The sequence below is a fragment of the Erinaceus europaeus genome, chromosome 4, assembly GCF_950295315.1.
Source record: "Erinaceus europaeus chromosome 4, mEriEur2.1, whole genome shotgun sequence".
Taxonomy (NCBI): Eukaryota; Metazoa; Chordata; class Mammalia; order Eulipotyphla; family Erinaceidae; genus Erinaceus; species Erinaceus europaeus.
The window spans coordinates 75,127,597-75,143,635 of record NC_080165.1 but is presented as its reverse complement, the minus strand read 5'-3'; the positions used below and the strand labels follow the sequence as shown (position 1 = coordinate 75,143,635).

The 16,039-nt window shown below is 37.1% G+C and overlaps 1 protein-coding gene across 1 annotated transcript in view; it reads right to left on the bottom strand.

The window, feature by feature from the left end:
• COL9A1 (collagen type IX alpha 1 chain) overlaps positions 1-15,314 on the bottom strand; it is a 103,188-nt gene extending 87,874 nt beyond the window's left edge. The window contains exons 1-5 of the mRNA XM_007529032.3: positions 15,131-15,314; positions 14,389-14,462; positions 12,999-13,076; positions 12,721-12,853; positions 7,159-7,555 (exon numbers count right to left, since the gene is read on the bottom strand). Of these exons, the coding sequence (XP_007529094.1) occupies positions 7,159-7,555; positions 12,721-12,853; positions 12,999-13,076; positions 14,389-14,462; positions 15,131-15,144 (696 nt within the window). The 5' untranslated portion in view covers positions 15,145-15,314. The remainder of the gene's footprint in view (positions 1-7,158; positions 7,556-12,720; positions 12,854-12,998; positions 13,077-14,388; positions 14,463-15,130) is intronic.
• Positions 15,315-16,039: the final 725 nt, after the last annotated feature.

Here is a 16,039-nt window from a genome sequence, read left to right as displayed (position 1 = left end):
TTCTCAGTTTGTCATGTGCAAGGCCCAGGTTTCATTCAGCCCAGTCCCCACTACACTGAAGAAGCTTTGGTTCTGTACTTTCTTTCCTTCTGTCTCTCTGTCTCTTGTTTCTGTATGATAAAGTCAGCCAAAAGTCAGAAAGCTATGTTATACAATGGAATACTATGCAGCTATTAAGAACAATGAACCCACCTTCTCTGACCCATCTTGGATGGAGTTAGAAGGAATTATGTTAAGTGAGCTAAGTCAGAAAGATAAAGATAGGTATGGGATGATCCCACTCATAAACAAAAGTTGAGAAAGAAGAACAGAAAGGGAAACTCAAAGCAGGTTTGACTTAACTTGGAGTAGGGCACCAAAGTAAAAACCCTAGGCTGAGGGTGAGGGTGGATACTCAGCTTCACTGGGCCAGAGTGGAGGGGGGGGGGTGGATTGGACACAGTCTTTTGGTGGTGGGAATGGTGCTTATGTACACACCTATCAATTTGTAGTCAGATAAATCACTATTTAATTCATATGAGAGGGGAAAAATTGACTGAATGTCTCAAACTTTTTAAATCACAGACTAAGTCTTTTTAATACATAGGCTGAGTCTTTGATATGTTGACTCTCTTAAAAGCTTAGACCAGGGAGAACAGAAGCAACCAGTGGCACAACTATATGCAAATAATGTCAAAGGACATAAATTATGGTGATACTGTATATGATGCAGAGAATCCTAACAAAAGGATATTTCAAAGTTAACCCAACTGCCAAATAATGTGATTAAAGTAATAACTATTGTCTTCTTAAACCCTAGGACAGCAGGCTCCTCCCACTTCCTCTTTAGAGCCTATATTTCCCCCAGTCCTGGAACCTCTAGGGTGGGATTCACTTTCCTGCATGCTTCTCTCAATTCATACCAGATGATATTACATCACCCTTCTCCACTAGGGAAAGAGAGAGACAGGCTGGGAGTATGGATCATCCTGTCATGTTCAGCCGGGAAGCAATTACAGAAGGAAGACCTTCCACCTTCTGCATCCCACAATGGCCTTGGGTCCATACTCCCAGAGGGTTAAAGAATAGGAAAGCTATCAGGGGAGGAGATGGATGCAGAGTTCTGGTGGTGGGAATTGTGTGAAGTAGTACCCCTCTTACCCTATGGTTTATCAATGTTTCCTTTTTATAAAAAAAAAAAATTAAAAAAAAAATGTCAGCCAAGAGAATTGACTCCCCCTCCCCCAACTACCCCAGTCATGACAAGAAAGGAAGGAAGGAAGGAAGGAAGGAAGGAAGGAAGGAAGGAAGGAAGGAAGGAAGGAAAAAAGAAAGGAGGAAGCAAAGTTAGGAGGGGAGGAAGAAGACAGAAATAGCTTTTCATTCCTTCATGTTTTCCTGTCATAAACTGAGGGAAGATTTTTTTCCGACATGCTTCCACTCACTGTTCATATCATGTCATTATCTCAACCCCTCATCCTCAAAAGATGAAGGACAAAATTTGTGATTTCATTAACTCTATATGGCAGTATATAGAAACATAATGAAAGTTTACTAAATAAATACAAAAGTAGAATTAACACCTGGGTTATATTTTACACCATATAATCTTTCTTTAAAAATTTTAGTCTCTTTCCCTCTTTCTCTCTCTTTCTCTGCCTAGGTGAGCCTATCAACATGTGAGTAAAAGCTCTGAGGGACTCTTATTCTCTCTCTCCTCTCTCTCTAAGCCTAATATGTGAATGGTCTCAATTTTCCTGAATAAAGTTTACAATTCCTGGAAAAAAAAAAACATTTATTTGTCTTGTGAAGTAAATTCTAAAAAATAATCCCCAAGGGAGTCCGGCGGTTGTGTAGCGGGTTAAGTGCACATAGCGCTAAGTCCAAGGATGGGCATAGGGATCTCAGTTCAAGACCCCTGCTCCCCATCTGCAGGGGAGTCGTTTCGCAGATGGTGAAGCAGGTCTGCAGGTATTTATCTTTCTCTCCCCCCTCTGTCTTCCCCTCCTCTTTCCATTTCTCTCTATCCTATCTAACAACGACGACATCAACAACAATAATAACAACAACAATAAAAACAAGGGCAACAAAAAGGAAATAAGATCTTTTTAAAGCATAAATGTTTTTGTCCAGTATAGTTTTCTACTTCTTGATAATACAGAAGGTAAAAGTTGAGGAATATACTTTGATGGCAAATTTGTATTGGGCATTTCATTGTCAGTCCTTAGATTTAAGTTGGCTATTTTTGGTCTGTAACTTTAAGCTATGTTAGTTATTATTACCATCACCATTACATCATCAACTGTGGAATTTTAATGAGGCTTTAAGCTCACATCTCTTCCGTGTTTCCTTGTGGGGGAGGCAGGAATTCAGTAAGAAGGCTGTAAATGCTTCTTGCCTATTTCTAATACTTTTAACACTGGCAACTGCGCACTGATTTTGAAGATCCCCTTGCTGACCAAGCAAATTATAACATTAGTGGCCAGAGTAATTTTTTTTTTCTTTCTAGGTATGGCAGAAGATAACTGGTCCTAACTGATCTCCACTGTGATGTTATGGCAGAAAATTGACAATCAACTATACTTTATTGGCTAAACTATAAACATATTGTATCATATCATATAGTATATAGTACAGTACAATAGAACAATTACTCTGGTAATCAGCTAATTCAAGACCACCTAACACCTATAATTCAGAATTATAAATATGTTTTCAAGATCTGTGAATCAATACATAGGTTTTGAAAATGTTTGATATTCATTCTATAAAGAAATACTTTAACTTCCCCCTCATCATCTCACCCCTGGTCCAGGACACCAATTGCAATTCAGTGCTGTCTGAAAACCATTTCAGTGCCATTGTAAATATCTTACTTCACAAAATTTCAAGATGGCACAGCAGTAATCCCACTGGTTTTCTAACCCAGCCACTTCAGGTGTGATAACTCATTAGCTGAAGAAATACTTCCTCAGGTGTCTACAAGCCAGAACAGGAATGTGGCAGTTGTAAATTGCTTCCTGTCTATCACAGAATACAGAAATTTCACACTACTCTTCACACTAATCACAATTCTTCCCTTGAAAATAAGATATTTGAACAATTCCATTACTGAGATGCCTGATAAGCTTTTTTCTTTTGGAGAAGCGCACAAAAACAATTCAAAATCATTGTATCCCTCTGCTGCACTCATGATATGAGTTTTGTGACTAGAATTTAACAGCTCTATACAAAAGAGAAAAATATGTTGACATCAGTGTTCTAAGAACACTTTCATCTAAGATTTAGTCTTTAAATTCCTGTCATACTAACATAAAATACCGTTTTAAAATTGTTTAGTGACCTAGATGTCAGACCAGAAACAATCAAATACTTAGAGGAAAACATTGGTAAAACACTTTCCCATCTACACCTCAAGGACATCTTTGATGAATCAAACCCAATTGCAAGGAAGACCAAAGCAGAAACAAACCAATGGGACTACATCAAATTGAAAAGCTTCTGCACATCCAAAGAAACTATTAAACAAACAGAGAGACCCCTCACAGAATGGGAGAAGATCTTCACATGCCAGACATCAGACAAGAAACTAATCACCAAAATATATAAAGAGTTCAGCAAACTTAGCCGCAAAAAAGCAAATGACCCCATCCAAAAATGGGCAGAGGAAATGAACAAAACATTCACCACAGAGGAGATCCAAAAGGCTAACAAATATATGAAAAACTGCTCTAGGTCACTGATTGTCAGAGAAATGCAAATTAAGACAACACTAAGATACCACCTCACTCCTGTAAGAATGGCATACATCAAAAAGGACAGCAGCAACAAATGCTGGAGAGGATGTGGGGACAGAGGAACCCTTTTACATTGCTGGTGGGAATGTAAATTGGTACAGCCTCTGTGGAGAGCAGTCTGGAAAACTCTCAGAAGGCTAGACATGGACCTTCCATATGACCCAATAATTCCTCTCCTGGGGTTATACCCCAAGGACTCCATAACACCCAACCAAAAAGAGGTGTGTACTCCTATGTTCATAGCAGCACAATTCATAATAGCTAAAACCTGGAAGCAACCCAGGTGCCCAACAACAGATGAATGGCTGAGAAAGCTGTGGTATATATACACAATGGAATACTATGCAGCTATCAAGAACAATGAACCCACCTTCTCTGACCCATCTTGGACAGAGCTAGAAGGAATTATGTTAAGTGAACTAAGTCAGAAAGTTAAAGATGAGTATGGGATGATCCCACTCATCAACAGAAGCTGACTTAGAAGATCTGAAAGGGAAACTAAAAGCAGGACCTGATCAAATTGTAAGTAGGGCACCAAAGTAAAAACCCAGTGGTGAGGGGTAGACATGTAGCTTCCTGGGCCAGTGGGGGGTGGGAATGGGCGGGAGGGATGGGTCACGGTCCTTTGGTGATGGGAATGGTGTTTATGTACACTCCTAGCAAAATGTAGACATATAAATCAGTAGTTAATTAATATGAGAGGGGGAAATCAATTGTATGTCTCAAAGGTTCTCAAAAGACAAACTGAATCTTTTTAATAGATAGGCTACGTATTTGATATGCGGACTCTCTCAAAAGCCTAGACCAAGTAGATTAGAAGCTTCCAATAGCACAGCTATATACAAGATACTGGGTACTGTACAGCAAACCATAACAAAGGGACTTTTCAAAGTTAACCCAATTAACAAATAATGTGATGATAATATTAACTATTGATTGTCTTTTTGAACCCTAAGACAGCAGGAACCTCACATCTTCACTATAGAGCCCCTACTTCCCCCAGTCCTGGCACCCTTGGATAGGGCTCACTTTCCCGTATGCATCTCCCAATCCATACCAAATAATATTGCATCCGCCGATCACAACCTAACCAAAGCAACGATTGCCATCTCAACATGCTTCACCTCAGAGTGTATCCAGAGACTTCACGTGTGGAATGACAACCCTTCAGCTTCATTACTCGGGTGAGACCTTTCCTTTTATAGTACACTCTAATTTCATCTCAGGTAGTTCACTTTCTAACAAAGTCCCATAACCTAGACATACACCAGTTTCTGTGAGAGAGAGCGTATGTGCACACGTATCCATAAACTACTGCAAAATATATACCTGAAAGCAGGATTACACTAGAGTTTGCAGTGAGTACCTCCCTAACACTTCCTCTCCACTATTCCAAACTTGGGATCCATGATTGCTCAACAAATTGTTTGGCTTTGTATGTTAACTCTCTTTTCAATCACCAGGTTCCAGATGCCACCAGGATGCTGGCTAGGCTTCCTTGGATTGAAGACCCCACCAATGTGTCCTGGAGCTCAGCTTCCCCAGAGACACACCTTACTAGGGAAAGAGAGAGGCAGACTGGGAGTATGGACCGACCAGTCAACGCCCATGTTCAGCGGGGAAGCAATTACAGAAGCCAGACCCTCTACCTTCTGCAACCCTCAATGACCCTGGGTCCATGCTCCCAGAGGGCTAGAGAATGGGAAGGCTATCATGGGAGAGGGTGGGTTATGGGGATTGTGTGGTGGGAATTGTGTGGAGTTGTACCCCTCCTACCTTATGCTTTTGTTCACTAATCCTTTCTTAAATAAAAAATTTAAAAATTAAAAAAAAAATTGTTTAGTGAAAATTTAACAATTCAAAATGAGAGATTTACATGGTAGTAGATACTATAGTTATTTCTTCACTATATAATCCCTTATCTTCATATCCACGTAATTCTATAGAAAATTTATGAACTGATTTCCAAAATTGTTTACTTTTATAAAATTCAACATAAGACCAGCTTCTAAATAAATAAATATTGATGGCATCTATATATTTTTCAGGTTGATGACCAGATGCCATAGATCTGCCTAATCCCATCTGTCACCAGTCAGTGACAGTCAGTGCCCCTCAACTCCTGCCTCCCAGCCCCACAACTCATATTTTCACATTCCATCCAAACTAGACATTCTTTGGACCTCTACTTCCCACTTTCTCTTCCATTAATGTTTTTTCTCTCAACTAGAATCACTTTATCCTCTTCTTTTGCCAAGTCATATCCTTCCAGTTCAAGGTTCATTGCTTTGAAGGACTGAATCTTCTCCAAAACAAAGACCTTATTTTGACTGTTAGTATTAATTATTTACACATAACATTAGTCACACCAGCATGGATTTTTCTCTATGTTGCCTCAGAAGAATTTTAGGTGTTCGAGGTGGGCATATAGCATCTTCTCAATAGGTCTTAAAGTTTCTTAAGAAAAAAAGCCACCTAATAGTGGTCCAGGAGGTAATGAAGTGGATAAAGCATTGGACTCTCAAGCATGAGGTCCTGAGTTCAATCCCCGGCAGCACATGTGCCAGAGTGATGTCTGGCTCTTTGTCTCTCCACCTACGTTTCTCATTAATAAATAAATAAGGGAGTCCGCAGTAGCACAAAGTTCAAGGACCAGCATAAGGATCCCGGTTCGAGCCCCGGGTCCCCACCTGCAGGGGAGTCATTTCACAGGCAATGAAGCAAGTCTACAGGTGTCTAACTTTCTCTCCCCCTCTCTGTCTTCCCCTCTCTTTCCATTTCTCTCTGTCCTATCTAACAACAATGACATCAGTAACAACAATAATAACCACAAGAATAAAAAACAAGGGCAAGAAAAGGGAAAATAAACAAATATTAAAAAATAATAAATAAATAAATAAAATATTTTTTTAAAACCCACCCAATAAATGTCTTGGCCTGTGCAATGCTTCAAATAGACAATGAGGGAGTCGGGCGATAGCACAAAAGGTTAAGTGCACATGGGGCAAAGCGCAAGGGCCGGAGCAAGGATCCTGGTTTGAGCCCCCGGGTCCCCACTTGCCCAGGAGTCATTTCACAGTCGGTAAAGCAGGTCTGCAGGTCTCTGTCTTTCTCTTCTCCTCTCTGTCTTTCCCTCCTCTCTCCACTTCTCTGTCCTATCCAACAACAACGACATCAATAACAACAACAATAATAACTACAACAATAAAAACAAGGGCAACATAAAGGGAATAAATAAATACTTTTTAAAAATAGACAATGAAAGTGATTCAAATAAATATTTGAATATTTTTAAACGAATAAATCTTATTTAAGACGTAAAGCTGATTATGAAAATGTCATAGGCATTCATTTTCATTTCAACCTCAAGCTGTCTACTTACCGGGACAGAAACTTGCGGATTTTCAACAAGTTTTCCAACCACCGCAAAGCCGTTGACATCTATCTGGCCTCTTGGCTTTATAGGCAAGGATTCAATCCTGTTGCAGTCAACAAAAAGAGTAGCACTACTCTTTTCCACACCAATCATGATCTTGTGCCACTGGGAATCAAACAAGGAAGGTAAATGTGAAAAGGCTGCAGTTTGCAGACTTCCATCCAGTCCCTTGTATGAAAATGCAATAGATTTTGTTTGGCCATTAATCTTCACTCCAACTTGCTCCTTCCCTGAGGAATCCTGAATCTGCCAAATGTTCCAGTTCTTTTCAAGTGCGCTTCCAGTCATCCGAAAAGTAGTTAAGAAGGAGTATTCTTCAGGCAGTCCACTGGGATATAAATGCCTGAGTAAAAAGTTAAAAAACAGTAAATACAAATCTTGTTTTCTGTCCCCATATACATTACCATGATCCCTTATAAAGCTATTTCAGATTTCACATCTACAGAAAGACTACAGTATGAAAAATAATGTATTATTTGTTCTTTCATGAATTCTTATAAAGGCCTTCACAGAAGTTCAGTCCTGTACATTAATGCTTCATTTTAAATACACATTAAGTTTAAGAAAAAAAAATCAGCCAAAGGTTCCCAATGTCACATACTAGACAATAATACTATGTATGGTATCTTAAGAGCTATCGTTTAATAATTCCATCTCAACCAAAAATACATATTCATACTTTTTTTTGCAAAATTCCTAGTAATATTTCTTTCACAAATAAGAAATGGTTTGAACCCCATATTAGCTCTGCTATTTCAATCATTTATCAGAGCAGTTTTTAGACTTTTGATTTTAATTTAACATGTTAGGGTTATTTCCATAATTGCTTGAGTATTCCCCCACCACTATTATATCCTGGGTTCACAGGGATACTTTGAAACCCAGTAGCTATGCAGACTTGAGAAGTTTCTTCACACTGAAGGGTGCTTGTTTCCCCCCCCCCCCCACAGAATTCAAAGTATGATGTTAAAATAATAGCTGGAAAGATGTCTGGTAAGAGAAAGATGACTAATTTTTACTTCTTTCTCTAACCCAGTTGTTTCTCAGTCAATCAAGTTTGTGTGAACCACTACAACTTCCTTTACTGTTTAAAATGGTGGCACAAGACTATCAGTTTCCCCAAAACATCTCCAGTCTGTATGAAGTCTGTGGTCTAGAACCATGCTAACAATCTAAATATGCTTCTCTTGAAATTATGCTACTAAAATCTGTAGACTGAACTTAAAGAAAATAAAGACATAAAGGCAGGTAGATAGTGCCAGCAGTAGTGCATCAGCTGTAAATGCCCAAAGCCCCACAGGTCCCAAGTTCAATCTTCAGCACCACCGTGTGCCAGAGCTGAGCAATGTTCTGGAATCGTTCTATCCTATCCTATCCTATCCTATCCTATCCTATCCTATCCTATCCTATCCTATCCTATCCTATCCTATCCTATCCTATCCTATCCTATCCTATCCTATCCTATCCTATCCTATCCTATGTTTCTTCTTCCTCCTCTTCTTCCTCCTCCTCCTCCTCCTCCTCTTCTTCTTCTCCTAGGTACCTTTCCATTATCATGCCTCAGGACCCTACACCTCCCTTCCACCATCTGCTCTCATCCCTCTGGTCCCAGAGTCTTGCTCTGATGCAAGACACAAAATCCAGTCCAAACTTTACTTTGTATTTACCCTTCTTGTTCTTGTTTCTTAGATTCTGCCAGTAAGTGAGAACACAATTTTTAATGATCACTAGAGATGTATACTATTGCTTTTGTAATGCTTTCTATTAACTAAATGTATTTTCTGTCTGGAAAGTGTACAGGAGTTTTTAGCACAAGTATTTAAAAGAAGGCGGTTTGGAGCTAAAGAGGAAAAGGGTATACAATAACTATTGCCCCATTATGGAGAAATTTTCCACAACTATTCCAATATTTGCTACTAATGTTGATTCTGTTTGTCATATTCCTTTGGATTTTATATTTTTCATAATAAACCTCTTCCAGAATAACCTCTAGAGAGGATGCTAAGGTTGACTAGACAGGCAAATATATATTAAATACATAATTAAAATAAGCAACATAAAACTTACGGAATTTTACTCATGTAACTGACCTAAATTAACTTTGAGGTGGGAGACATTTTTAAAAGCTTTAATGAATGTTAGAAGTTAACAATTATCCATTTACGTTACAAACATTCTTTTATTTTTTTCAGACACCTGCAGACCTGCTTCACCACCAATGAAGACAGCCCTCGGCAGGTGAGGAGCCAGGTGCTCAAACCGGGATCTTTAAGCTGGTCCTTGGGCTTGAGCCATGTGTATTTAACCCGCCATGTGCATTTAACCCGACCCACCAAATATTCTTTTGAGTATTTTTTCTATTATTGTTCTGAATTTAACCAGATGCTTAAAGAGTTTATTTTTCTTTTTTGCCTAAGATAAATATTGTTAAGGTAAGGTTTTCATAGAAAGAAGATAAATCATAATGCCTTGTCATCTTATTTTCCTTAATGCATTATTTCTCTACACTTAAAAAACACTGATCTGTGTTACCTGTTTACTGACAGAAATATTAAGCAAGACTGTAGAATTCCATCAACCCATAGAAAAATCAAATTAGTTTTGATTTGTGTTCCATCCAACCTTTCCTGTTAAACAAGTAAAAAATATATATCATCTTGAAGATAGGATAGGACACGATCTCCCACTGACCTATAACTTTGTTATGTAACACAAAAATATTTTAAAGATAGAATGGAGGTTGTTATTGCTATACTAGGAATTCATTTGTTGACATATTGCTAATCTTTAGGTATTAATATGTTTTCGTATGTATATATGAAGTTTATATATATGTATATACAAATATTATGATTATCATGTTATAAATCTTCCAAACTGATATAATGCAGTATGCCAATATACTACAATTATTTAGTGTTCAAATTATAACAGTGTTCAAATTAGTAACATAAATATTATAGACATGTATATTTGTACATACTAAGGCAACTTAAAAGTCATCACGAATCTAATTTACATACTATTCAGTTCCATTGTTTTTTCTGAACATTTGATATTCCATTTTTGCAAATATGCTATGCACAGTGGTAAGTAAACTTGACAACATTCATAATTTAAAAGCAGCTAGATCTATAAATGATTTATTTCATTATGTTACAGAATGCACAGAGTATCTTGAAAGGAGAGTCATAAGGGTTTGAATAAAAGATAAGAAGTGTTTGGACCTTGAATAATTTGATAGTGACCTTAACCCAAAACTAGTTTATATATTCAAAGGCAAACAAACACAAATTTGTAAATATGAGTTATGAAAACAGACTATTTTACAAATATAAAGAATAAGGAGCAGCCAAAGTATGAATTTCATAACCTTTTTAAAAAATACACTTTTCAAAAGTGTGTTTAAGATTCAGAAGTCAGAGAAGTTACTCAGTGAGAAAATGCAGAACTTGCATATATGAGGTACAGAGTTTGATTCAGAGGCCCATGCCAGGCACCACATATATCAGAGTTATACCCTGGTTCTTTCACACCAGCACACTCTAATTTTCTCTCTAGTTTTCTCCATTTCTTATTTAAATAAACAAATCAAGGGGCAGGGGGAAGGATACAACTTGGAGGATGAACAGAGAATATAAACAAAAGGTCAGAAAGTATTATAATTTAATCTAAGTGTGGCTGGTTTGCCTGGATTTCAATCATCCCAGCACCTGTGACCTTATGCATGTAATTCAAAATTTCCGGTCTCAGTTTCCCTACTCGTAAAACATGAATAACAATGTCCCATCACAAGGTTGTAGCAAGGATTAGATTTACTGTTAATTAGAAAATTTATAAACAAATAATTAAATAGAGTACTACTATTGTTGTATAAAATAGCCTGGGGGCCCGGCGGTGATGCATCCAGTTAAATGCACATAGTGCGAAGTACAAGGACCCACGTGAGGATGCAGGTTGGATCCCCCCTGTAAGGGTCCTCTTCACAAGCAATGAAGCAGGTCTACAGTATCTTTCTCTCTCCCTCTCTCTCTCCCCTTCCTCTCTCAACTTCTTTCTGTCCTATCCAGTGAAATGAGAAAAAAAAAATGGTCACCAGAAGCTGTGTATTGGTAGTGCCGGCACTGAGACCCCAAAATATCCCTGGAGGCAAAATAAATAAATTAATAAAATAAAACAGAAGAGTCTGTTCAGGAGGATAAGAAACCACTGGTTAGGGTGCCTGGATTGTGTACATAGTCCACAATCCAGATTTGAACCATGTTGGCTTTACATGGAAGGTATTATGGCACCAGAGGAAGTTTCAGTGCTGTGGTGTCTTTTGCTTTCTCTATCTTTCTTCATCTGAATGAAAAAGTGGCCTTGACAGTTAAAATCAGGTATGTGTAATACCCCATTTCTAATTACGTATGTAGTCTTTTTGAAATATAAATATATATATAAATTCCCATATGAAATAAGGTATTATAGCAAGTTATTTTAAATTGGTCAAAATTTTATTATATATTACATTTCAGAGTTTCTGTAATATTCATTTTTCTATGGCCCCCAAGTATGACATACTTCTTATATATACTTCTTATATACCTAGCATACTTTCTATTTCCTGGGCACCTCCCTGGTCTCTATAACATTCTTTTACTGTTCACATTAATTATATACTTTTACACTTTGGCTGCTACCAAGCCCTTATTAAGATTCCCAAAGGAATCTTAATTCTATTTTTCCTATTATTTTAAACATAGAATAATCAAAATATTCACATGGTAAGTGACACAGCACAACACATATATACATTAAAGTACCTTAAGTTGTAGATAATTTAAAGAATTAAAGGCTAGTTCCAGGTAAGAATATAAAATAGTTTAAGGAATTCTAACTACATTGTTTACACTATGATTTTTTATTGTTTACAGTTTAATATTGTTTTACAAAATTAACAGGTTTCAGGGGTAAAATTAACAGGTTTCAGGGGTATTTTCATTCTCACACATGATGCATCTGTTATTATTCTAGCTTTAAACTGCTTTTATTTGGTTCTAATGTGAACTCAGTGCTAACTATGTGGTGATTCTGTTTCAGCACCAGAATGTTTGAACAGTACCATTGTGAGTCTTCTAACCACTCTGTGGTTCCTAGGTAAATCTGTACTCAACCTCTAGCACTTCTCATAGAGGATCCTTTCAGTCAAAACCAGACAAATCATTGAAAAAAAGCAAAGTAGTAAGACTGTGTCCTGAATCAATGTATAATAGCACCAGTGATTTTTCCCCTGGGATGAAAAGTAAATTACATACTGAAAATATGAAAATAACTTATGTAGTCTGGCACAGAAGACCGGTGGGTAAATTCCTCCACCTTTAAATAAAATCACAATCCAAGAAGCATTAAATACAGTAAGATCCTCTAATTTCCTCAACTTGTCTAATTTCCTCAACTTGTCTAATTTCCTCAAATTTGTTACAATGCATTTGCAACAGATAATTATACAAGGTTTTATTTAGCTACCTGGTTGGAATCCTGAAATCCACATTACTTCCCAATCTGTAAGCTACTTGTAATGCAGTTGATCCAACTATCCTCTGGATTGCTCTTCTGGATGCTGCCTTATCTACCTGGAACTGAGAAATTAGGTCAAAACCTATGGAAAGGAAAGAAAATATAAAGTCCAAAATGAGATTTGTTTTATTCCTTTCCACAATCTTTCCACACAAAAGTATATAAAGTAGTATATAAAGTATTCTTATAGCCAGCATCCATTTTCAATGTGATACACTACTACTTGCCTGGTAAATCATCTTGGCCAATCCTGACTTTTGGACAAAGTTCATTTCCACCATTTGAATTTGAATTGACAGGAAATCCTGAAAATAGAAATAGTTTATCACTCTTTCTCATTGCCTAGTGGATTGTGTATATATACCTATAATAGCGAGAGCTGAGCAATTCCTTTAGAGTAAAATAATATTTTCCAAAACTGCTCATAAGTAGTTTATTTAGCTTTAATTCTACAATGCTGCAAGTCATTCATCTCATTCTGAACAGGAGGTAATGCTCAATTTTTAAAGAAATAATTTGTTGTAGAAATTGTTCCTTTTGGAAAATTAGCAAATCCCCCCCCTTGGAACCATAGCTGCACAATGTTCTGATTGGCACAATGTCAGAAATCTGTTTCAAAATATTCTAATGGATGGTTTGAACTAGAAAATATCCCTCAAACACCACAAATTTTAGAATTCCTAAGAGACTTCATAACTAGCCTTGAATAAACTCAATGCAATTTCTGGAGAGTAAGGTTCTTTGGTATCTTTGTCATATATAAAGGGAGTTGGAAGAATTTTAGGATTAAGTAATCTTAGATAAAATAGAAAATCATTTAATTTTGCAAATTCATAATACATGCCCAACTCAGTTGTTATTAGCTGAGAATGAGGAACAACAAAGAAAAAAAATAAGAAAAGAATCATGGGACTTGGGGAAACAGCACAATGGTTATGTGGAAGATGTTAGTGCCTGAAATTCCGGGGTCCCAGGTTCAATCCCTAACACCACCATATCAGAACTGAGCAGTGCTCTGGTAGGGAAAAAAATCATAGGAAGGATTTATATCTCAATTTAAAATCCTAGAAACACACACACACAGAGAGAGAGAAATGAGGAAAATGTGTTACTACCATAACTGCAACTGTAAAACCCTGTCCTGTTGGAACTCACCCAGTGATCTAAATTCCCTAGACCTTAAAAAGAAAAAAAAAAAAAAAAAATATATATATATATATATATATATATATATATATATATATATATAAAGCTTTGGCTCAGGTATATGAGTACATACTTTACAAATCCACTGACTCCAGATTACTGAATCCTATCTATCAATCTGTCAATTCATCTAACATTATCATTTACTATCTGAACCAGATAGGCACTTCACTGGATACTGGAACATCCAGAATGGTTTTCCTGTCAGTTGTGATAGTGGCTTGGACTTTTTTCCTGTGCTTAGCTGTGTCCAAAGGAAGCCGCCCACTATAGTAGCCCTAATGTGTAAGTAAGATCAAAGAGTGAGGGTGTGAGAGAACATGGGTGCCTCACTCAGTCTCCATTCAGCTTCATATCTGATCATTTCTGGAAATGAGAAATACTTCATAATTTTAAAACTCTATTTCTTACGTGGGAGACGCTTTACTGTTGCAGATGCCCAGGGTCCCAAGAAGCTGCACACAAAGAAGAAAACTGTAATATTCCTAAAAAAAAAAAAAGAAAGAAAGAAAGAAAGAAAGAAACATTATTGTAATAGGAATCTCTTTGGATGTGACTACCATAATATTTTTTTTAATTTCTTTATTGGGGGAGTAATGTTTTACATTTGACATTAAATGCAGTAGTTTGTACATGCATAACATTTCTCAGTTTTCCACATAACAAAACAACCCCCACTGTGTCCTCTGCCATCCTTTTTGGACCTGTAGACTACTGTAATATTTTAAATCTATCTTTAAACTTAATGGAATACATGTGGTCAAAACACTTTTTTTATTTTGACTTTGAAATCCTATTAATAGATGTAATGATTTTCATGTTTTGTCCTCCTATTCTAAAACAATAAGATTGTTATTTTTCTATCTCCTTTTTGGTTTTTGCCTAACTCACTATGTCTATTTTCTTGTCTCTGTTCTCTATCTTAGCTTTTCTTCCTCCTCAGTTTGACATTTGTCCCTTTCTCCTTCTTTCTGTCTCTCACCTTTGTCTCTTCTTTTATTAACACTGTTCATTTCTGCCTATCTCTGTCTCTACTTCCCCTCACCTCCTCTCATCCAACTACCACTGCAAAAATACAGACCCTGAGTTCTGAGAGTTCCCCCACCTATCCCAGTCCATATTACCACCACTTCTTACAATGTCAAAGTCTTACCAGAAGTTCTTCATTTTCCCAGTTGGTTTTCTTTTGTTGCCACCAGTTCTTGTGAAGAAGGGACTGGAGGGAAGTCAATACTCCCCCCACCCTCTTCAAGACCCTTTCACTCTTGCCCCAGGACTGATGACTTCTGAGCCCAGTCTTGGACCCTCTTGCCCTTGTGAGGGCTAAAAGTAAAAGGAGTGAACCAGAAGCATCAGTTGAAATTTTAAACCAAAACAGAGGGAAGGGTTGGAGAAAGGCAGTCTTGTTAGACCAGGTTTCGCCAGGGGTGTGTTTCCAAAGCTAATACAGCTATGCTGAAGGAGGGATTAGCAAGGAAAGTTAACCGAAAAGGGGAAAAAAATCAGGATATAGAAAAATTCTTTGGAAAAAAAAAGTCAGGTTGCTATAGAAATACAGTAGAGGCTTTTAGAACTGCTATAGGAACACAGTGAAGCTTTGAGAAGACTGAGATGTCTGTAATGAGAGGCTTACTGGAAAGTACAGATTTGAGAACCCATGGGAGCCTTCGTACCCAGTCAACTAGACTGAATCCCTGATTATTCTCAAACTTACTAGTTGTCTTAACTACAAAAATGAGTTTAAAATACTTACTTAAAACAATTACTTTGAGAAATAAGCAGAATGGCTAAGAGCCTGATATTTGGCTCAGGAGAACAGTAATTATTCTCCATTTATCATGATTATTATAACTAATACTGCACTGTATGTTCTCTTCTGTTGAGAATGTGTAATGTCTGTTGACACTTTAAAACAAGATTAGAATTCTTACTCCTATACAAATGAGAAAACTGAGGCATAAAAATAAAGTGACTTTTAAGTTGTCCACAGCTGCAGTTACTATTCGATGCTTACTTGTGCTTCCTCTGCTTCATAGTTAGAAATCTTGACAAGAACTATCAA